At 45.6% G+C, this 23,157-nt stretch overlaps 1 protein-coding gene across 6 annotated transcripts in view; it reads left to right on the forward strand.

The window, feature by feature from the left end:
* The window catches only part of PACC1 (proton activated chloride channel 1), a 168,448-nt gene that overhangs the window by 130,351 nt on the left and 14,940 nt on the right, over positions 1-23,157 (forward strand). The window contains exons 1-2 of one of the 6 annotated variants that reach the window (XM_058700210.1): positions 3,369-3,552; positions 7,642-7,738. In XM_058700210.1, coding sequence (XP_058556193.1) covers positions 3,517-3,552; positions 7,642-7,738 — 133 coding nt within the window. In that variant the 5' untranslated portion in view covers positions 3,369-3,516. Of the gene's footprint in view, positions 1-3,368; positions 3,553-3,790; positions 3,809-7,149; positions 7,448-7,641; positions 7,739-23,157 lie in introns of those variants that run through there. The other 5 variants (XM_058700206.1, XM_058700209.1, XM_058700207.1 and 2 more) reach the window with 5 other exon arrangements.

Raw genomic sequence — 23,157 nt, forward strand, 5'->3', positions numbered from 1 at the left:
TGAAAGTCTGTGTAAGCTGTGGCGCTCAGTATCTGTTACACTGTCACAGGATCTCCAGGTTAGAAGAGGCCCTTTTAAGCCCTTGAATAGAGTATCATCCCCTTCCTGGTGCATCATGTTCCTTAATAACATCTCTGGCATAGAGTGTGCTGCTTCTCTGCTTGGGCCCTTTCTCTCTCTACAGTTCTATTTGTTAGTGACTTCTTTGAGCCAAAAGATACTCCATGTAACTTCTACTGATCCAATCCAGCTTCCCCTCCCTGAGACCGCTGTGTATAATTGTATGATTTCATAGCATGCTCATACACCCTTGGATTTTTCCAGATATTCCTCTGATTGCCTTTCCCTACTTGAACCCAGATTCTTTTTTTCCCAAATGAATCAGTCACCTTCGAGGAGAATACAAATTATTCTAAATGAAACAGAATGACTGTAATAAGAAAGCTGGTTACACAGGGGATGGAAGAGGCTGGGAAGAAACCCTGAGGTGATCTGAAGATTAGAAACAGCAGGAGATTAACAACAACCTACCCTTAGAAGGGAAGAGGTGGTGGTATTAGAGTCTGGGGGCCTCGGTCACCTGGCTGAAGCTAGAAACACAAGAAGCCTTTGCATCAGGGGCTGGAACCATGGAAGGGAAGCTGCCAGGAGCAGCGAACAAGGGAAAGAAAAACTCTGGCTTCTCCCTTGCCCTGACCCTCTCCAATCTCCCAGAGGTACCTCCTCTTGACCAAATCCACTGGAAACCCAGCCAAGAGGCAGTCTCTGCCTTATGTGAAATTTTTTTCACCTGCTGCTTACAGGCAAATGATTAAAGCCACCTTGGTTGGCAGCTACGTCACTGTGCTCTCCGTTTCTGCCACAACAGGGCATCCTCCCTGTGTGTCTATCTTCACACCGTCTTCCATTTTTTTGCAAGGACACAAGTCATAATAGACGAGGCATCACCTTACTTCGTATGACCTCACCTTAACTAATACATCTGCAACAACCTATTTCCAGATGAGGTCCCATTCTGAGGTACCAGGGGTTAGGACTTTGACGTATCTTTTTGAAGGACACAGTTCAACTCAAACAGAAATCCTTAGGATATAGATGGTAATTCAGAGCATGAGACTGGAGAGGAGCCCACTTCTCTAGCCCCCTGGGGAGTGAGTTGAAGGGCGATCAGAGACCGAGCTTGGGAATGCCATCCTGGAGAGTTGAGGGGATGAGAAGAAATAAGCAAAGGAGGCTGAGAAGGAGCAGCGAGTGAAGTGGGAGGCAGAGTGGGAACAGGTGGGGTGCTGGAAGCCAGGGGAGGAAAGTAGATAGGGAGGAGAGGGTCAGCTGAGGCTGAGGATGAAGCTGACAAAACAAAGGAATAAACAGACAAATGGCAGAACCAGACCTGTATATACAGAGAAGAAACTGATGGTTGCTAGAGGAGATGGACAAAATGGGGAAAGGCGAATGGGAGATACAGTTCCAGAATGAATAAGTCACAGGAATAAGAGTACAGCAAAGGGAATATAGTCAATGACACTGTAATAGCATTGTATGGTGACAGAAGGTAGCTACATTTGTGGTGAGATGGCATGACCTATAAACTTCTTGAATCACTATGGTGAACAGCTAAAAAATGATGTAACGCTGCGTTACAACTATACGAAAACAAACAAACAAAACCTCACCAGAAAAAAAAAAATGAGGAAAAAAGAGGATGAAGAAATGGTCATCTTATTTGACACCTCTGAGGTCAATTGTGGCCTTGACAAGCATATTTCGGTGGAGTGGAGGCGATGAAAGTCTGATCCGTGTGTGCTCATGAGAGAATGGGAGGAGAGGACTTGGGGACTACTAGTCCAGAAAATTCTATCTATGTGTTCATGGCTTCTCCATTCTAGCAGAAGGAGCCAGAAGGGCAAGGATCTTGGAGTACCCCATTTATTTCTGTATTCCAGTGCCCAGCACTGTATTTGTTAAACCGTGTTAAATATTATATTAGCATCTCCTTCAAATGTGGGAATCTGTAATTTCCCGGTTTGGTCATAGCAACAAAGAGTAGAGAGGGATGATAGGTCTGGACTAGATTTTTCTGGTTCCTTCCAGCTCTAAAATTCTATGATGGTATGACTCGTTCTATCAGCCACCCTTGCATTAATAGTTAGGAATTTAACAAGTTGTTTGTAGTTATTTGCATTTGCAAGCAACTGTTAAATGAAATAGCTGGAATAAGCATTCCATTCATAAATTGAACATTGTTGAGTACCTACCATGTGTAAGGTATTACATATATCGTCCCATTTGAAGATGCAAGACCAGGGAACCCAGGATAGGGGAGGGTGGTCAGAAGAGGTGAGAGGGCCTCCTCCCACTACTAACACTCTGGAGGTCCAGGGTACTTTGATGTGGTTGGTGCTACTGTGGTTGACACTGAAGAGGGAAGAGGCATTGAGTGGCCTGCGTGCAGGCGGTTGCAGATCTGCAGCTGCCCGGGACACAGAGCAGCATTCACGGAGGCATAAGCAACCTCTATTTGCCTCACCACCAATCAGCCCAGGGCGGCCACACAGAATAGCAGTTCAGGCAGTAGGAGGAGGGGAAGATGTGGTCCTCAGATCCACCCTGCTACAGGGCAAACGCCGTATTCTCCACCACACTCAGGACAAAGAGGCTTCTGCTGTGGTGAACAGCAACTTTGGGTTTTGCTACATGATCTATTTAGGCTCTCATTAAGGCACTGTTAGCAGGGCAGGGTTTAGGCGTTGCATTCTAAGGCAAAGAGAAGAGGTTTGTATTACAAGACCTGTCGGAGAGGGGCAGAGCCAGGACAAGAACCGAGAAGTCTCGACTCCCAAGTGTCTACCCTAGGAATAATGGAAAGCACTTGGATTCTGTACTCTGATCCTGGATCAAATAATCTTCACTTCATTACTCCCGTCCCCAAATCCTGTCCGAAACAAGGTACCTGTTTCTTCATCCGTAAAACAGGAAGAAAAATGTCCTGCTTACAGGGTTCCTTGCAGGATCATGGCATTATACGAGTGAAAGCGCTTTGTAACATACAAAGTGCTCTGCAGACATTTATTAATGGTTATAAACCACCAGACTGCCTCTTGGAGTTATAGATGAGGCTCCCTCACTCGTTGGACTTAATTACCCCTCATTCCACTTTCTACTCCTTTTCTCCGACCCTCCTCCTCCCACAAACAGAGGAAGTGAGACAGGAAGCGAGCACGTGCGTCTAACGCCTGGTCTGGGTAACGCGCAGGCTTCTCAGCTCCAAAGTTGCTGAGAGGGGGGCCCCCCGCCCAGAACTACATTTCCCAGCAACCTTTCGGGGTCTCCAGAGGCGGGCGGGGTGGGGGGGAGGCGCATGCGCCAAGTTCCGCCCCGCCTGGTCTCGGGGCCGCACCTCCGAACCGGTTTCGCCTGGCAGAGCCGGCTGCTTCAGGCGCCGTGGACGCGGTGCTTGCCCCGCGGCTTCTCCCGCGCTGTGGCGGTGTCAGGTGTGGCTTAGCTCGGGTCAGTGCCATGATCCGGCAGGAGCTCTCCACATCCTACCAGGAGGTATAAAGCAGTGGGGGCGGAAGTAAAGTTTCCCGCGGGGCGCAGGAGCGGGGTCCCGCGGTCTGGGCGGCGGAGGTGGGGGGGGGGGGGGGCGTCCGGGCAGGTCGAGTGAGCTTTCCGAGGAGTGCGGCGGGGGAGGGGTCCCCGCGTGCGGAGGAGCCTCGGAGCAGGAAGGAAGCGGGGCGCAGAGCCTCCTCCGGATGCTGCCGGCGCGGGATGGAGCCGGGGCCCCCGAGCCGTGAGCTGTAACCAGCAGGTGAATGATTGAAACGGCGTCCGACCCAGGCAGCAGCGCGCCGGCCGCACTTGACCTCGGCTGTTCTTTGCAAGTGGAGGCACGGCGCCCTCCTCCCGGCTGGAACAGATGCGCTGGGAGCATTAGCCCCTCTGCAAGCCCAGGGCTTCGTGGTACATGACAGGGATAATTACAGCTTGTTCGGTGGCCGCCTAACTTTGAAAAGGTGCTTTCGCCTATCTAGCTGTTGCTCGCCGCGCTCCGTTTTCCTTTCACTCTCACCTCCTCCCACTACTTTAACTATCACTTTTCCAGCTCTTTGTCTCTTTCTTGTTTGTCCGAGCTACAGGCGGTTTCAGCTTTTCCTCAGGCTTCCTGAGTCCTCCTGACTTACTCGAACTAGTAAACTGCTCTCCTCCTCCTCCTCCTCCTCCTCCTCCTCCTCCTCCTCCTCCTCCTCTTAGGTCTTACACTCTGGTCATCTCTGGTGATCATCCCCCCTTCCCCCACCCCGCACGGTCGTCCCCTCATTTGTAGGTTCAGTTACACATCTTCAGTCCTCAGGTTTGTGTTCTGTGTCTGCTCTGACCACCTGAGTGAGATGCTGTGTTACCATCTCTCCCTTTGGTGTCCCCTAGGCTGTGCAGATTTGCTTTGAGGCCCTGCCTTGATCCCAGAACATTCCTTTTTACAAACACCTGGTGCTGCCCTTGATCTACCCTGAACAGTCCAAATTTCTTAGAAGCTTCGGAAGCGCTGCACAGCTCAGCATCCCTGACTTCTCATCTCACCTATCTGTGTTCTGATCACACTGGAAATTCATTCTTTAAAAACGTGCTCCGACTTTCCTGTCCCTATGCGCATTCTCACACCATTTCTTTTTCTTTAACTTCTTCTCAGTCCCCATTGGTCAAAATCCCCTCCCTTATTCAAGGAGGGATCTTAAGTCCCTCATGTTCCATGGAGACTGACTTCCCAGATCAGTCTAGCATTCTGCCTGTCCTTCTCATATGTACTTCCTGCTGTGTTGATCAATACTGACCAACATTGGTGTACATTCCTCTCTTTGTAAATGATACTGTGTGGATTATATAAATAATATAAAAGCAGATGGCTTAGCCCTACAGTGGAAGGGGATCCTCCACCTGAGTTGGAGGCAGATGAGATTTGCCTAAGGCTTGCTATTTTTTTAGTGTAGGACCTGGTCTGGAATCTGACTTTGGGACACATTTCTATCTTTCTCCCCACAATCTCCTTTATCCAAAGGAGCCAGATGGATTTTGACCTGTGTTGGGATTCTGTGGCCCCTAGATTCCATGCCCTAGCCTGTGAAGGAATCCAGAGGAATGAGTTGTGTCTTTCCTCTGAAAGCTTTCAGATTCACAGGGAGTAGAGCATAGTGCGTAAATACTGTTTTGAAGTTGGGGAGCCCATGTTCCTCTCCTGCTTTGCTTCTGGCCATTTGTCAAGTCACTTCTCTGAGCCTCAGGTTTCTTCCTCTGCAAAGGAAGGTAATGATAGTTCCTATTTCACAGGGTTGTGAGGGTTCAACGAGTTGGTATATGGAAGGTGCTTAGGTCAGTGCTTGGCAGGGAGGGACCTCTCAGTGGATGATAGTTCTTGTTCACAGGACGGGGGTGGCTCCTGCTTCTAGGGAGCTTTGGGGTCCTGATTTGTAGGACCATGTCCCTCACCATCCATATGTAACCTGCAGTATCGCCTTTCCTAGTAGGGCTCCTGAAACGTTTATTAAAATGCAGACAGTTACTTGGCAAGGCCAAAGGTAAAGTCACTTTCTATTTGAGGGCACCCCCAAGATGGAAGACACTGGAAGGGCCCTTCCCTTTACCTTCTTCAGTGGCTCGTTTTGAAGTCCCTGTCTCTTGCCTTCTTTGGAAGGAGGCCTCCCGGAGGGTGGCCCAACTCTCTTGCCTGGGTGGTTCTGGGAGTGGACCTTTGAGTTAGGAGTCTAGCTAGCTCTGAGTTGGGTTTCTTTGCTGAAGGGAGATTTTGGCTTTGGGGATGGGGCTGCAGGTAGTCCGGAAGGGCGCTGGGTTGGGAGCGTGTTGCTATCTGGGTTAGGCTGAACCTGGGTGAGGCTTGGATCAAAGAACTTTGGGCCTTCTCAGACTAACATCCTTCTTTCTCTTTGGCCAGCGAGGGCTCTGGTGATCTCTTGATATGTGTCCCCACTACCTGTATGTCATGGTGTCTTCTCCAGCCTCCCAGCCCTCTCCTACTTGTTGGTTTTCTTTTCTTGTGGGCTTGGAGGACTTTACACTGGAGATTTTACCTGACTCTAATGGGCAGGAGTGGAAGCATGAAAAAGGAGATGAAGGTCCATGGCTGGCTTAGTTGGTAGATCATGCGATTTTCAATATCAGGCTTGTGAGTTCATGCTCCTCCTTGGGGATAGAGATCACTTAATAAAATTAGGGGCACCTGGGTGGCTCGGTTGGTTAGGTGTCCAACTTTGGCTTGGGTCATGATCTCATGGTTCACGGGTTTGAGCCCCGTGTTGGGCTGTGCACTGACAGTGTGGAGTCTGTTTGTGATTCTCTCTCTCCCTCTCTATCTCTGCCCCTCACCCCCCATCAGAAAAAAATTTTTAAAAAGAGGGGAGGAGATGGAAGAACAATAGATACATAAGAGTTTTATTTTAACTCAAGTTTCTTGGATATTAATTTTTAATTAAAACGTTTGAGACCTTAAGTGTTGACACTGTGAGCCTAAGAAAATATTTAGGAAAGCAATCCCTTTCCCTTCCCTCCCAATTCAATGTTAGGTCCTTTAAACTCTGGTCTTCATCTCTCTTCCCCTCCTCCTCAGTCCTATGAAGAATTGTTTGTTACTGTATCCTCTGCCTGCCCTTCTCGGTGGCTCATTTCCCCCATTTGACAGGTGAGAGCACTGATGAGGTGAGGTTGAAGCTGCCTGTTGTCAGGCTGCTGATCAATATCTGTTTCTGGGATGGACCACCTTCCCCATTTTTTTTCCTGCCATTCGCAGCCTGAGTCGGTGGACTTGAGCCAGTGTCCTGGAGAGCTCTGACACCAACTTCACTGTTTCCTTCTGTCAGCAGACTCTTAGCTGTGTTTCCTCCTCCTCTGGGAAGCCGTTAAGATCATCGGTTTTGGAACTAGACCAACTTGGATTTGACTTCTGGCTCTATGGCCAAGGAAAGTGTTGTGGTTGAATTGTGTCCCTCCAAAAAGATGTGTGGGGAGTGCTAACCCCTAGTACCTCAGAGAGTGTCCTTATTTGGAAGTAGGGTCATTGCAGATGTAATTAGTGAAGATGAGGTCATACTGGAGTAGGGTGGGCCCTAATCCAATATGGTGTCCTTATAAGTAGCTGACCTTGTGGAGACAGCACAGAGATGCACTTCCCAAACTCTATATGAAGATGGAGGCAGAGCTTGGAGAGGAGAGGCCTCTATAGGCCAAGGAACACCAAGGCTTGGCCATTACCAGAAGCTAGGAGACTATGGAAAAGATTCTTCCTCACAGCCCTCAGAAGGAACCAACCTTGCCAACGCCTTGATTTCAGATTTCTAGTTTCCAGAACTGTGCGGGGATAAACTTCTGTTAATTCTTAAGGCACCCAGTTTGTGGTGCTTTGATAGGGCAGCCCTAGGAAACGAACATACGGGAAGTTAACGTGAGTTTTCCGAGCTTCAGTGTCCTAATCTGTAGAATTGGTATAACACCCCCTCCATCATGTGATTGTGTGTGTGAGAGAGAGAAAGAGAGAGAGACAGTTAAGTGAGAGGACGCTTCTGCTTTCTCATTCTAGTCCTCCTCAGCAAGGCTGATGTGGCTGACTGGTTTGCTCTCTTTGTCTCCCCCCTTTAGCTGAGTGAGGAGTTGGATCAGGTGGTTGAGAACTCAGAGCGGGCGGACGAGCAGGAAAAGGAGGCAGACGGAGTACAAGGTCCAGGAATCTTACCAGGTGAGTGGGTTCAGGACTGGGGGCAGACGGGCTGGAAAACGGTGCTCTGCTGTAGCTGGAGGCCCCAGTCCAGGCGCCTGGCCACCTGGGGACCTGCAGGAGAGGAGGAGCCCCTCTGCCCTGCACCCCAGTGTCAGGTCTCAGGTATTGCCCTAGTTCTAAAGCTATACATATTTAACCAGCCTTGGGACAGAGGAGGTGTCCAGGCCAGTATCCGCTCTTTTCTGTACTCCGGTTTGAGCCAGTTCCTGAGGCCAGGACATTGGAGGTAATGGGTCTCTGCTCTTCTGTTTGTTTTTTCCTAGGAAGCCGTTAGTAGTTGAGCCTCTAATATCTGGGTCACTTCCCAGGGCCCTCAAGGAGAATATCTAATAGGCCTCACCTCTTGGACAGCAGGCCTTGCCAGTATGGTCACCCAGCTGGGCAGGCAGGGTCCCATCAGTCAGGTGGCATCTTAAGGAGTCTTATGTTAGATGATGTTGACCGCTTCTTCCTCCTGGGTACTCTCTGCACACTTAGATAACATAACTCCTTAATTCTCGGAGTGCTCCTTCCAACCGCCTTTATAGTCACCTTCCAGCTCTTGGGTGTTAAGTGTTTGTCAGAGGCCCCTTTTCTCTGTCTCTCTGTCTCTCTCTCTCTCTCTTGTGGGTGGTCTCACCCAGGCCCCATCCCTGCTTCAGTTACTTCTTGTTCACACGTGACCGCCATGTTTACACCTCTAGTGCAGAGGTTACCTATAAACTCCAGACTTAACATATCCTGTATATCCAAATGCCCAGGTCATGGCTCTGCTTGGATGCCCCAAAGGTACCCTAAACCCCACATGTCCAAAATTGACCTCGTGACCTCCCCATTCCTGGTGTGGCCCTCTTCCAGTGCTTCCTGTTTTGGCGAATAGAATGTATTACCCATCCAGTTGAATCGGAGAGTCATCCCCACCCCCCACCCCTGCTTTCCTTGCTTCCCCATTTTCTCTGCTCCTCAGCCATGCTGGCCTTCTTTTATTTGGGCCTCCCTCCCTTCCACCATCAGGCCTTTCTGTTGTTATATCTCTGTTTGGAATTCTCTTCCCTCTGTCATCAAGTTAATGTTTAATCGTTCTTCCGATTAATGTTTAATGTCAATGCTTAATCGTTCTTCAGCTCACTTGTTTTCTACAAAGCCTCTGACCTCCTGGCTAGATCACTTCCACCCTGCAACCTGTCACTTGCAGTCCACGCATCTCTCCCTCGTAGCTCTCCCTGATGGGACAGTGTATTTGCTTGGCATTTGATGAACATCTCTTCTGCTAGCATGTAAGCTCCATGAAGGTGGAGACCAGTCCGTTCTGCTCACTGCCTCAGACCTGTCCATGTGGTAAAGATTTGCTGAATGAGTGAATGGAACCCCAACCTGACTCTGCCTGCTTGGGTGGATTGAGGGAGGTGGGATTGTGCTCCTCTTGATCCCTTTAAGGGGAGAGGAATGACATAGGATATTCTGTGATTGTGCCTAATTATTTAAAAAAAAAAAAAAGTTTTTTTTAAATGTTTATTTTCAAGAAGCAGAGTGAGACAGAGAATGAGCGGGGGAGGGGCAGAGAGAGAGGGAGACACAGAATCTGAAGCAGGCTCCAGGCCCCAGGCTCCAGGCTCTAGGCTGTCAGCACAGAGCCCACTGTGGGGCTCGAACTCAAGAGTTGTGAGATCATGACCTCAGCTGAAGTCTGATGCTCAACCAACTGAGCCACCCAGGCGCCCCATAGGGAAGACTTTGTAGAAGGACGGAGGCTGGAAGAGTAGCTGTTTACTGACTGCTTCCTCTGGGCCGAGCTCTGTCATTCCCGTTGCCCCATTTAATTTTCATGACAACCCTGTGAGGTAGGCATCCTGATTTTGATGGATGAGGACCTGAGCCCCAGGGGGTTAAGGAGAATATGGAAGGATCACTTGGCTGGTGAACAGGATCAAGCTCTGTCTGACCCCAGGCTTTCTACTGCACCAGTGGTTTTTAAAAAGTATTTTAAGCATCCTTTTATTAAAGCTTATTGTGTAAAAGGTGGTAGCATGGCTGCCCCCACGCTGATTCTGGGCACTACGTCTGAAGTCCTGAAGCCCCAGGGAGAGAACAGTATATTTATATTTATTTGCATTAGCTCTGTATGTGGGTTCCTATTGTTTCTGTAACAAATGACCACAAACTTAGTGGCTTAAAATAACAGATTTATTATCTTACAGTTCTGGAGGGCAAAAGTCCAAAATGGGTCTCGTTGTGCTGAAATTAAGATTTCAGCAGGACTGAATTCCTTTCTGGAAGCTCTAGGGGAAATTCCATCTTAGTGCCTTTTCCAGCTTCTAGGGGGTGCTCACATTTCTTGGCTCGTGGCTCTTTTTCCATCTTTGAAGTCACCGGTGGCCTGTTGAGTCTTTCTCCTATCTTCTCATTGTCACATAGACTTCTGCCCCCTCTTCCATGTTTACATGTAATCGCAGGGCTCACATAGATAACCCAGGAAAATCCCCTTGTTTTACAGTCAGGTGAACGGCAGCTTTAATCCTATCTGCTGCCTTAATTTCTCTTTGCTATTAACTTGACATTCACAGGTTCCGAGAATTAGGACTTGGACATGTTTGGCGGGCTACTCTCCTGCCTGGTGCACCCTGTACTGCCCTCTTGCCCCCAGTCTGAAGAGGATAGATGGAGACGGCCGGAAGGAGAGGAGGGATGCCAGACTTGGAAAGATGAAGCTTTCTTTTGTGTTTCCATTTATAGATAAGTGCCAGCCAAACTAGGAAGTGGCCATGATGACCTTTGGCCTTAGCCTCTCTTTTGCCTCAGATTCCTGGGGCCTTACAGCCTAAGGTCAGTCAGAGCAAGAAACCAGACCTCAAGCAGAGCAAATTGGGATAGTTCCACAGACTGGCAAGAGCCTTCGTGCTTTCAGGGGAAACCCTTCTGGGCTCATCTCTGCTGTAGACCATAGAAGAAGCAGACTCAGAAGTCTTAGTAGGGAGTTGGCCCCTATTTGGTGACCTGACACACAGTTGGCAAAGCTCGCTTCCTGCCTTTGAGTCCTGTAATAGTAACATAAATAACGGTAACGATGGCGGCAGCCGTTTATTGGGTGCTTCCACGCACTAGGCCTGCGTAGGGCTTTCTGTGTATACTCACACGTAGCCTTCATGGCCACTCGTGAGGGAGATGGTTAGTCCTGGTTCCTAGATGAGGAACAGAGAGGTCCAAGTAATGTGCTCAGAGCTTATGAGTGGCAGGGCTGGGATTTGAACCCAGGGCTGTCTCCCAGCGTGTTCCCACTCTGGCTCAGTTTCTAGATGAGGTGCTTTTCTGCTCCAGAATCCTCCCCTTCCTCTACCAGAGTCACTCATGGGCTCCTTCACCTGTTATGCAATGTGCTAAAACTAAAAAGAGGGCAAATGAGGCAGGGCCTGTGTCCAGGAGCTTGGGACATGTAGAGAGAGAAGGCAGGATACCCAAAGAAGAACTTCTCTCTCCTTCTCCAGAGCCTTCCCTGAACAACTTACTGAGGGCCTTTTCTCCCTGTTATGTGCTTTCCTAGCACTCAGTATTTTCCTTTATAGAATGTAACACGGTCTAAAGGGCACATTTGTTGAATATAATTCTTTAATCATTACTAACCCCTTAGGCCTGCCCCTGAGTCCCGTGAGGCACTCCCAGAACTTTTGTCTCCCCTCCCACTTCATTGTAACTGATGCTTAGCAGAGCGTCTGGCCCACTGTGGGTGCTCAGTATTTATACGTTTGGAGGGGGGACATGGGGATTGGGAACAGGAATGTATCTCATGTGAGCAACTGGGATCAATGATAGAGGGTCAAGGAAATGGTAGAGACAGGTGCTTCAGAAATGAACGAAGCGGGGGCCGGTTGGTGAAGGGAGTGGGATTAACCTGAAGGAAGGGTGACTGGTAGGTGAGAGAGATGGGGTGGGCCAGGGAGGAGGGACGGGATGTGCAACCGTGTAGAGGTGGGGATAACACAGGACGTGTCGGAAGCAGTGGGTTAGCATGGTACAGTTGGAGCGGAGGGTTGGTGAGAGAAGTAGGAGATGAGGTAGGAAGGACAGATTGGGTCAGATTATGGAGGGCTTTGAGTGTCAGGGTTTAGCCGTTAGGGAACAGGGAGCATTTAATGGGACTGGAGCAGAGCAGTAAGGGGGTGAAACGGGCACGCAGGGAGGAGCAGTGTGGCAGTGCCGTAGGGCTGGATTAGTGGAGGGAGGACCGTGCTGGGTCAGAGGCTGGCAGGGTGGGCCGCTTCGACGTGGGGGAGCGGGAGAAGGAAGAGTCAAAGGAGACTCTGAGGTTTGAAGCAGGGTGAGTCGGAGAATGTAGACGTACAGTCCGGGGTGAGCGGCTGGAAGAGAAGGTGCTTCTCTGCCGCAGACATACGAAGCTTCAAAGGTGTGATGTCTGGGCGGAGAGGCCCAGAGGCGGAGCGAGATAACGACTGATGTAGCTAAAGTGCGAGCTTTGAGAAGGCCTGGGCGGCCTGTAGAGTGAGCTGTGGAGACTGAGCCTCGAGGGGTGGCCACATTCGGGGACCAGAAGAGGAGGTGGAGCTGGAGCCCCATGGAGGCCTGGAGGTGGGGGCTGTTGGGCAGCAGAGGTTCCAGTGAAGCACCCAGACTTTCAGGATTATATTCCCAGTTGTACTCTCTGAGATAAAGAGTTACAGTCCATAATCCGAAAGCCTCGATCTGTTTCCTTTCTATGAAGGGAATTACAACCACTTATTCTTTTCTAAGGGAGAAATGAGACCAGACACGCTAACTGAATAAGCAGCTTACTATATCACTCTTGTAACAAAATTGAGGAAGATACTTGGCTGATTAGTCATTACAGTGCATTCTCCATGGAAACAACTGTGTATTCATAGAATTGAAAAAGATCGGCAACCAAAGAAAAAAATTAATTGGATCTCATCAAAATGAAAAACTTGGGTGCATTAAAGGATACTACTAAGAAAGTGAATAGACAGCCCACAGGATGAGAGACCTGTTCAAATCATGGATCTGGGGACTTGTATTTAGACCATATAAAAGAACTTTTATACTCCAATAATAAAAGGGCAACCCAAGTAAGAATCTGAATAATGTTTCTGTAGTGCAGATGACTGATAAGCACATGAAAGTTTGCTCAACATCATGATCATCAGGGAAGGGCAAATCTAAACCACAGTGAGATTTGTATCATTGTGTCGCCTTCACACCTACAAGAATGGCTGTGGTCAATAAGATGTACAAGTTTTGGTGAAGATGTAGAGAAATTAGGACCCCCACAGATGGTTGGGGGGAACGTAAAATGGTGCAGCTACCGTGGAAAAGTCTGGCAGTTCCTAGAAGTTCAAATATAGAGAGTCACCATATGACTCAGCAATCCCATTCCTATGTACATACCCAAGAGAAATGAAAACTTACGTCTGCACAACAGCTTGTACATGAATGTTCATAGCAGCATGATTCATAATAGCCAGAAAGTGGAAGCCGCTCAAAGGTCCATCAATTGATGAGTGGATAAATAAACGGTATATTCACCCAGCGGGATATTATTTGGCAGTCATAGGGAATGAAGAACTGTTGGCATCTACATCATGGATGAATCTTGAAAATATGTTAGGTGAAAGAAGTCTGACACAAAAGCTTCTATGTTGTGGGATTCCATTTATATGAACTGCCTGGAACGGGCAAATCCATCAAGACAGGAAGCCGATTATTGGTTGCCAGGGACTAGGAGGAAGGAGTGACTCCTAATGGGTATGGAGTTTGTTTTTAGGTAATGAAAATGTCCTGTAATTACATAGTGGTGATGGTTGCACACCTTGTGAATGTAGTAAAAACCAAATATATTCACTTATTTAAAAGGGTAAATTTTATGGTATGTAAATTATATTTCAAAAACCCCACAAAAACAACAAACCCATCGCATCACTAAAAAGGAAAAAAACCCAAAAGGATAGTTCATTCCTTCTTTGCATTCAGGATGCGTCTTAGCCCCTTGTTGTTTGCAAGGTAGAGTTTTGGAGGGGTAGAGTAGACGACCGGTTCCCCCTTCCTGTGAATAAAGGTCCCACTGTGTTTTCAGAAGTTGAATTACTCATCACACATCCCTTAATGGGCTGACTTCTATTCCGGGGCAAGTCTGGGTTTTTGAAGCAGTGTTGGTTGTCTTGGATTTTTCTTAGATTACCTTTCCTAAGAAAATCTTGTGCATTATTTCTGTCTTTCTACAGAATGTGTCTGTACAGGACACATTCATCATGAGTTTGCATTCATGTAAAGAATGTATACTTTTAAAACACATTCATCCAGCTTGCCACAAAAAAGCAGGTGTTTGGTTTTTCTGACTGCAGAGTACACGGGACATTTTGCCAAAATATCCAGCACCTGTTTTTTTAATGGCAAAATGTATTGGTGTCTTCTTTCAGAACTGGAGTGTCACTTATAGCATGTGTGGATGATAAATAGTTTTACTGTTGTTTTTTTTTAATTTTTTAACGTTTATTTATTATTGAGAGACAGCATGAGCATGAGCGTGAGCATGGGAGGGGCAGAGAGAGGAGGAGACACAGAATCTGAAGCAGGCTCCAGGCTCTGAGCTGTCAGCACAGAGCCCAACGCGGAGCTCAAACCCACAGACGATGAGATCATGACCCGTGCCGAAATCGGACACCCAACCGACTGAGCCACCCAGGTGCCCCTAGTTTTACAGTTTTTGTTTAACTCACGCGCCAATTTATGGATCAAGAAAAGGCCGGTAAAGAAGTTCAGCTTGGCTTCTGTGAGCGAAACAGAGGGGACCCCATGAGAGTAATTTCTCCAAGTACCTCTGCCAAACAAATCCAGATGATGCAATTGTCATCTGACCTTTTTGTGCCTTAAGTCAGCTTTTTTAGAATTTTCAAGAAGATGCAAATTCCTCTCTTTCCCTAACCAAAGGTTTCATGAAGGCAGAACATTTCCAATCATGTATGTGTGACTTATGATAGAGTGAATACCTGCCCACAAAGGCCCATTACTGTTCCTCTTCATTGCATGGTTTAGCCAGGCTGAAATATGCAGTTTACTTAAAAATGTCCCAAGCTTCTACTTGTCATGAAGTTATATTCTTCCAATCAGATCTTTTGTCGTTGTTAGGGACTGGATCCTTAAGCATTACCATTCACTGTTGCGTAGGGAAAGAACATTGACGAGGAGTCAGGACCCCAGTGCTCTCATTCTGTGCCAGTCTTAGGCTCTCTGGGACCTGGATCACTGCGCAAATATGGCTTTGGACCAGAAGGCCTTTTGGGTCCCTGCTAACTCTTAACAATTCTGTTCAGATGTTATATACCCAATTAGTCACTGCAGAGTTCCTTCAGTTTTGTCTTGTGATTTTTCCAAACCTCATTCAGATGTTGAAACCTGGTCCCTTGTTGCTACAGCAATTATGAGCCCCTTGTGACAGGGAATGTGTTTTTACCTGCCATGTTTTTGAGTGAACCTGTGGGGAGGTGCCTGGCTGGCTCAGTCGGAAGAGCGGGTCACTCTTGATCTTGGGGTTTTGAGTTCGAGCCCCATGTTACATGTAGAGATTACTTTAAAAAAATCTTGACGCGAACCTGTGATCTTACATGGGCCATAGGAGGGGGGAGTGCCTTCCAGGCAGAACAGCTGTGGGGGGGTCCACTTGTACACGGACTACTGCACTTTGGGTCCTGTGACTCTGCAGACCGGCTGCACGTGACTGATCAGGGATCAGCGCCTGAGGTAAGGGGAGCCACCTACAGGCTGGGTGTGAAGGAGAGCAGTGTCCTGTGGTGTGTGTGACAGAGCACCCTATACAGGATGCAGGCTGGGAGAGGGACTTAGCCAGGACAGCGGAGCAGAGTCACAGAGAAACCCGGGGAGAAGGCGGATAGCAAAGCCACCAGGGAGCAGAAATGGACATTGTCCCTAATAACAATAAGAAGCAGTAGCAGTAGGATCAGAGACAAAAGTTGAAAAAGAGACTTGCTTTAATTCCTCTTGGAGAGCTAGAGCTGCTGCCTTCCGTGTGGCTCGTGCTCAGCCGTGGGCAGGCTTCCTTGGGGGTTCCTGGCTCCTGGTTCCTCACTTCTCTTTGTAGCTGTGAATGTCCATTGCCTCCCATGACCTGCTCTTTACTGTCTGAAGGAACCTCATAGACATTTCTGGGAACTCTCACATCTGTGTGATGTAGAAACGTTGTAAAGTATCTTGCCATGAATAGTAAGGTGTATCAGTTGGTTTACAGTTTTACAGGCTCAAATGCACTGCTGTTGTCCTACAGACGGAAGGTAGCTAGTTGGCGCTGTGAGACGTAGCTCATCTATTATTTGGGTCATTCGGTCATTTCATAGGCATGCAAACATCACATGCCTACTGTGTGAAAGATACTGTTTTATGCCTTGCCTCCATGTTATTTCTGGCATATTTTTTTCTAGTTTATCATTGTAAGAGATTGTAGTGCCATGGTCTTCATTTTTGCTGTTTTTATTGAAGGCTTTTTTTTTTTTTTATGAATGTAATTGTCAAATTGGCTTACGTACAACACCCAGTGCTCATCCCACAAGTGCCCTCCTCAGTGCCCATCACCCATTTTTCCTCTCCCCCACCCCCCCAAAAGGCTTTGTGTTTTGAAAAGTAGAGGGTACGTTCCATTTCTCTAGTAATGTTAATTCATTAAGCAGGCAATCTGTAATGCATTTTGCAACATTCTCTCCTTTCTTTTAAATATCCGGTAAAATTGAAGTGATCATTTCCTTTTCACATGAAGAAAGTGAGGCTTAGGAGCAGTAAGTAACTTGCCCTGGGTCTCAGAGTAGTCATAGGAGAGCTGGCCGCCCCAACCTCTCTGACTTAAAGCTCATGCTCTTAACCACTAGGCTGGATATCCGGACTTTCAGTTCAGAAAAATAAATGAATAATGAACACCAAATTACTCCTTCATCAAAATTCTCCCGGTGCTTTGGGCACAAGGCTAGATGACCTCCTCCACAAAGCCTTTTGCTCATGTCTGTCCTTCTCCTCACACCCATACATCATCCCAACAAAGGAAATCTCACCATTTACATCCTCTCGTGCTTCTGAGTCCCGTAGCACTTGTAGCACAGACCATTAGTCCTCCTCTCTCGGGGTCTCCCTGAAGCGCCTAGCACCAAGTCTTGCGCACAGAGTTGATGCTTGATGTGTGTTTGTGGAAGTGTAGAATGAATGACTTATTTTCCTCTCACCAAAGACCCTTTGATAGCTCTGTGCTGATCCTGCTTTTGTGCTTTTAAATAAAAAGAAAGTGAAACAATCATGAGCAAATACTCTTATATCTTTGGATTTGAAGTCCATTTTTTGTAGGGAGTGTGTTGTGGGTCTTGTTTTGAATCCAGATTGAAAGGTCTAATCTGCCTTTTAATTGGAATGTTTAGTCCATTGACATTTTTTAAGTTGAAGTATAGTTGACCTAGTTATAGACTAATATAACTGTATTAGTTCCAGGTGCACAATGTCATGGTCCGACGGTTCTATACACTATGCAGGACTCACCACAATAAATTGCCATTTGTCACCATACAAAGTTACTACAGAGCTACTGACTGTATTCTCTGTGCTATACTTTTCATCCCCATAACTCACTTTATACGTGGAAGTTCTTACCTTATTACTATTTTTTTTTTAATTTAAAATGTGTTTATTGGGATGGTTTTCCACTCATTTGGATTCATATTGCTTTCGGTGCTGCTTCCGTCTGAAGAAGCACCCTCTGTAAGCTTTGCCTTTCTTCCTTGTAGGTTGGCAGAGGACAGCCAACTCAGAACACTACTGTTTTGTGCGTGGCCAAAGATGGTGGTGATTTTGCAGCACTGGACGTCTCACTGCTTCTTACGCTTCCTCTGTTCTTGCAGGAAGGGATTGAGGAGGTCCTTTGCAAGGGGCATGTTCTCAAGGGGAGGTTGTCACTGCCGAAAAAGCTTGAAGTTTGCATCTCTTCGTTCCTTTCACCTATTTCGCCCGTCACCTCCACTCTCCTCCCCTCTGGCAACCTCTCATTTGTTCTCTGTTTCTATTTGTTTTGTTTTTTAGTTTCTAAATATAAGTGAAATCACATAGTATTTGTCTTTTGCCGTGTGACTTATTTCACTTAGCATACCCTCTGGGTCCATCCATGTTGTTGTGAATGGCAGGATTTCATTCCTTTTTTTATGGTTGAGTTATATTCCACATCTTTATCCATCCATTGCTGAGCACTTGGGTAGCTTCCATATCTTGGCTATTGTAAGTAATGCTGCAGTAAACATAGGAGTGCATGTATCTTTTTGAATCAGTGTTTTTGTTTCCTTTGAGTGAATACCCAGTAGTGGAATGCTATTTCTATTTTTAATTTTTTGAGGAACCTCCATACTGTTTTCCACAGTGGCTGCACCAACTTACTGTCTTGTCAACAGTTCATTAGAGTTCCCTTTTCTCCACATCTTTGCCAACACTTACTTCTTGTGTTGTTAGTTTTTTTAAGTTTATGTACTTATTTTTGAGAGAGAGAGACAGCACAAGCACATGACTGGGGGAGGGGAATAGAGGGGGAGAGACAGAATCCCAAGCAAGCTCTGTGCTGTCAGCGCAGAGTCCAGCGTGGGGCTTGAACCCATGAATGGTAAGATCGTGCCCTTAGCCGAGACCACGAGTCAGACACTCAACCGACTGAGCACCCCATTGGTATTTGGTACTAGCCATTCTGACGGGGGTGAGGGAATATCGCATTGTGAGTTTGGCATTTCCCTGATGATTAGTGACGTTGAGCATCTTCTCATATGTCTGTTGGCCATCTGGGTATCTTCTTTAGAAAAATGTCTATGCACATTCTTTGCCATTTTTTGATAAGATTTTTTGAGGGTGTTGTAGGAGTTCTTTATATATTTTGGATTTTAACCCCTTATTGGATATATCATTTGCAAGTGTCTCCTCCCATTTAGTAGGTTGCCTTTTTGTTTTGTTCATGGTTTCCCTTGCCGTGCGAAGGCTTTTTAGTTTGATGTAATCCCAATAGTTTGTTTTTGCTTTTGTTTCCCTTGCATGAGGAGATAGATCCAGAAAAATGTTGCTAAAGCCAGTGTCCAAGAGATTACAGAGTATGTTTTCCTTTAGGAGTTTTATGGTTTCCAGTCTTACATTTAGGTCTTTATACCATGTTCAGTGTACTTTTGTGCATGATGTAAGGTGTATGGTGGAAGCAGGTGGTCTGCTTTTATTTTTTTGCATGTAGCTGTCCAGTTTTCTCAACACTATTAAATGAAGAAACTGTCTTCTCCCCATTGTATATTCTTGCCTCCTTTGTCTTAATTGATCATAAGTAAGCATGGGTTTATTTCTGGACTACCTATTCTGTTCTGTTGACTTATGTGTGGCAGTACCATACTGTTTTGAATACTATAGTTTTATAGTATAGCTTGAAATCTGGGATTGTGATACCTCCAGCTTTTTCCTTTCTCAAGATTACTTTTGCTGTTCACAGTCTTTCTTTGTTCCTTACAGATTTTAGTATTACTTGTTCTAGCTCTGTGAAAAATACTGTTAGTATTTTGAAAGGGGTTGCATTGGATCTGTAGATTGCTTCGGGTAGTGTAGACGTCTTAACAAGATTAATTCTTCCAATCCATGAGTGTGGTATCTTTTCATTTTCTTGTGTCATCTTCAGTTTCTTTTAACAGTGTCTTGTAGTTTTCAGAGTAAAAGTCTTTCACTTTCTTGGCTAAATTTATTCCTAGGTACTTTATTCTTTTTGATGCAATCATAAATAGAATTGTTTTCTTAATTTCACTTTCTGCTACCTTGTTATCAGTGTATAGAAGTGCAACACGTTTCTATATGTTAACTTTGTATCCTAAAACTTTACCAAATTCATTCATTAGTTCTAATTGTTTCAGTGGAGTCTTTAGGGTTTTCTATATATAGTATGTCATTTGCAAATAGTGCCAGTTTCACTTCTTCCTTACCAATTTGGATGCTTTTTATTTCTTGTCTGATTGCTGTGGCTAGGACTTCCAGTTCCATATTGACTAAAAATGGCAAAAAACGACATCTTGTCTTGTTCCTTAACTTAGGGAAAAGTCTTTCTGTTTTTCTGCCATCGAGTATGTTAGTTGTAGGTTTGTCATACATAGCGTCTGTTATGTTGAGGTTTGAACATATACTAAAAGCACTGAATTTTTACTCCCCCCATTTTTATGTATATGATGTCATAGTTTACATCTCTCTATTTTGTGAATCCCTTCACGAATGCTTTAAAAATGATTGATTTTACTACCTTTCTTTTTTTTTTTTTTTTTTTTTTTTTTGAGAGAGAGAGAGAGAGAGAGAGTGACTGTGTGTGCACCAGCAGGGGAGGGGTAGAGAGAGGGAGAGACAGACAGAATCCCAAGCAGGCTCTGCGGTGTCAGCTCAGAGCTGGACGTGGAGCTCGAACTCAAACTGTGAGATCGTGACCTGAGCCAAGATCAAGAGTCAGAGGCTTAACCAAGCCACGCAGGCACCCCCTACTTTTGGCTTTTAACCTTTATACTAGCTTTATAAGTGATTGATCTACTTACCTTTACTCTGTGTTTGCTTTCACCCATGAAATTTTTTCCTTTCATGATTTTCTTCTAGTTAATGTTCTTTTCTTTTTCTGCTTAAAGAAGTCCCTTTAATGGCCAGTTTAGTGATGAACTCCTCTGACTTTTGTTGTCTGGGAAACTCTCTCTGAATAACCTTGCTGGGTGGAGTATTCTTGGCTGTAGGTTTTGGCACTTTTAATATGTTATGCCACTCCCTTTTGGTCTGCAGTGTTTCTGCTGTAAAATCAGCTGCTAGTCTAATGGACTTTCCCTTGTTCGTAACTGTTTGCTTTTTTCTTGCTGTTTTTAAGATTCTGCCTTTATCTTTAATTTTTGATATTTTAATTAGTATGTCTTGGTGTGGACCTCCTTGGGTTCGTCTTCTTTGGGGCTCTTTGGATATCTCTTTCTTTCCCTATGTTAAAGAACGTTTTAGCTATTATATCTTCAAACAAGTTTTCTGCCTCTTTTTCTCTCTTCTTCTGGGATGCCTATAATGCAAATGTTAGTACACTTGATGTTGTCTCAGAGACCCCATAATCTACCCTCATTTTTTAAAATTCTTTTTTCTTTTTGCTGTTCAATAGATACTTTCCATTATCCTGTCTTTCAGATTGCTGATCTGTTCTGCATCTGCTAATCTACTGTTGATTTCTTCCCCTGTATTTTTCATTTCAGTTATATTCTTTTTTTTTTTTAATTTTTATTTTTTTAATTTTTTTTTTTAACGTTTATTTATTTTTGAGACAGAGAGAGACAGAGCATGAACGGGGGAGGGGCAGAGAGAGAGGGAGACACAAAATCTGAAACAGGCTCCAGGCTCTGAGCAGTCAGCACAGAGCCTGATGCGGGGCTCGAACTCACGGACCGGACCGCGAGATCGTGACCTGAGCCGAAGTCGGACGCTTAACCGACTGAGCCACCCAGGCGCCCCTCAGTTATATTCTTTAGCTCTGATTGGTTCTTTTTTATACTTTCTGTTTCTTTGTTGAAGTTCTGAGTTCATCCACTCTTCTCTCAAGTCTGGTGAGCATCTTTATGACTGTTATCAGATAGATTGCTTATCTCTGTTGCGTTTAGTTCTCTTTCTGAAGTTTTGTCTCATTCTTTTGTTGGAGCATGTTTGTCTCATTTTGTCTGACGTTCTGTGTTTGTTTTTATGAAGTAGATGAAACAGCCACCTCTGCCTGGTGTAGGAACGTCCCTGCATAGACTGTGTGTGCCTGGCAGCTTTGGCTGGCTGACTGGAGCATTAGTGGGTGCCAGCTAGGGGTCCCAGGGTGTCCTCTGCAGGGAGCACCCTGGCAGGAAAAACTGAAGCTGGTACAGATGAGGGTGGGATGGGCGTCTGGGGCCACCTTGGTAGGTCAGCTGGCACCTGGGTGGGTGGATTGTGGGGGAACACCTTGGGAATATGGCTAGAGCTGGTGGGGGCTAGGGTCCCAGAGCCCACTGAGGCAGTAGGCCAGCTAGAGCATCTGGCCTCTGTTCCCATCTGTGCTACCAACGTGGAGGGGCTCACCAGCACTTCTGACCCCAGAGAGAATTCTAGCAATCCCCCACCATTTGTCAGACACTCAGGAGTTAGTGAATGGGTTTCCTTCACCTTTAATCTCATTACCTTTTAAACCGTAGCTTTTTTTTCTGTGTGCCAGGGCAGGTGAATCTGCACAGGAGTCCCTCAGTGCAGTCCCTTTCTGCTACAGTCCACAGTGTCAGAGGTGGGGTGCCTGTTGTCACTATGTTTCCATCTCTTTTGCCATTCTTTATGTGGTCCCTTTATCTTTTGTTGTGCAGAAGCTGTTTGATCAGGCACCAGTTCTTCAGGAGGATTCGCTTTCTATGTAGGTGTAGAATTGGTGTGACATGGGAGGATTTGAGTTGAGTGTCTTCCTATGTTGCCATCTTGGACTCTCCCCTAGTCTGCTCACATTTAGTGTAATTATTGATTTGGTTGGATTTGGTTCTACCTTTCTGCTGTTTTCTGTTTGTCTCATGTAGTTTTCATTTTCCCATTCTCTCCTGAAAGTTATAAACCTTATGATATTGTTTGCTTTAGTCTTACATTTTAAAAATCTAGAAATAGCTTTTTATATTTACCTACCGGTTTCACATTTCAGTGATCTTCGTTCCTTCCTGTACATTTGAAAATTATCATCTGGTGTTATTTCCCTTTAACTTTCAGAATTTCTTCCTCATGCATTGAGGTGTGGGTCTGTTGGTGATGAATTCTCTTAGCTTTATGTTTGAAAATATCTTTATTTCACCTTCATTTTTGAAAGTTAGTTTTGCTGGAATGTAATTCAAGATTGATAGAATTTTTTTATTTCAGCACTTTAAAGAAGTGTCTTTTGGTGTCTATTATTTCTTTTTTTTATATTAATTTTTTTGGGGAGTCTATTATTTCTGATCAAAAGTTACCTATCATTAGATATAAATCCTGTATGTGATTTTTTTTTTTTTCTGGCTGCTTTCAAGATTTTTTTCTCTTATCTTTGCATTTGCAGTTTGACTATGATTTGCCTAGGAGTGGGTTCTTATTATTCTGCTTTGCATTATTGAGTTTCCAGTTTCCAATATTGCACAATCAATGCAGATTGATGTGTTTTTTCTCTAGTTTTGGGAAGTTTGGGCCATTATTTTTTCAAATATTCTTTATGATCTGTTGTCTCTTTTCAGTTACGTATGGTTAGACTGTTGGATACTGTCCCACAGTTATCTAGGTAGGTAGGTTCTGTTTATTTTTTTCTTCTCCCCCCCCCAAATTGGTTAATTTCTTTTTATTTAACTTCAGCTACACCGACTTTTTATTTATTTACT

This window comes from Neofelis nebulosa, chromosome 15, assembly GCF_028018385.1.
Source record: "Neofelis nebulosa isolate mNeoNeb1 chromosome 15, mNeoNeb1.pri, whole genome shotgun sequence".
Classification (NCBI taxonomy): domain Eukaryota; kingdom Metazoa; phylum Chordata; class Mammalia; order Carnivora; family Felidae; genus Neofelis; species Neofelis nebulosa.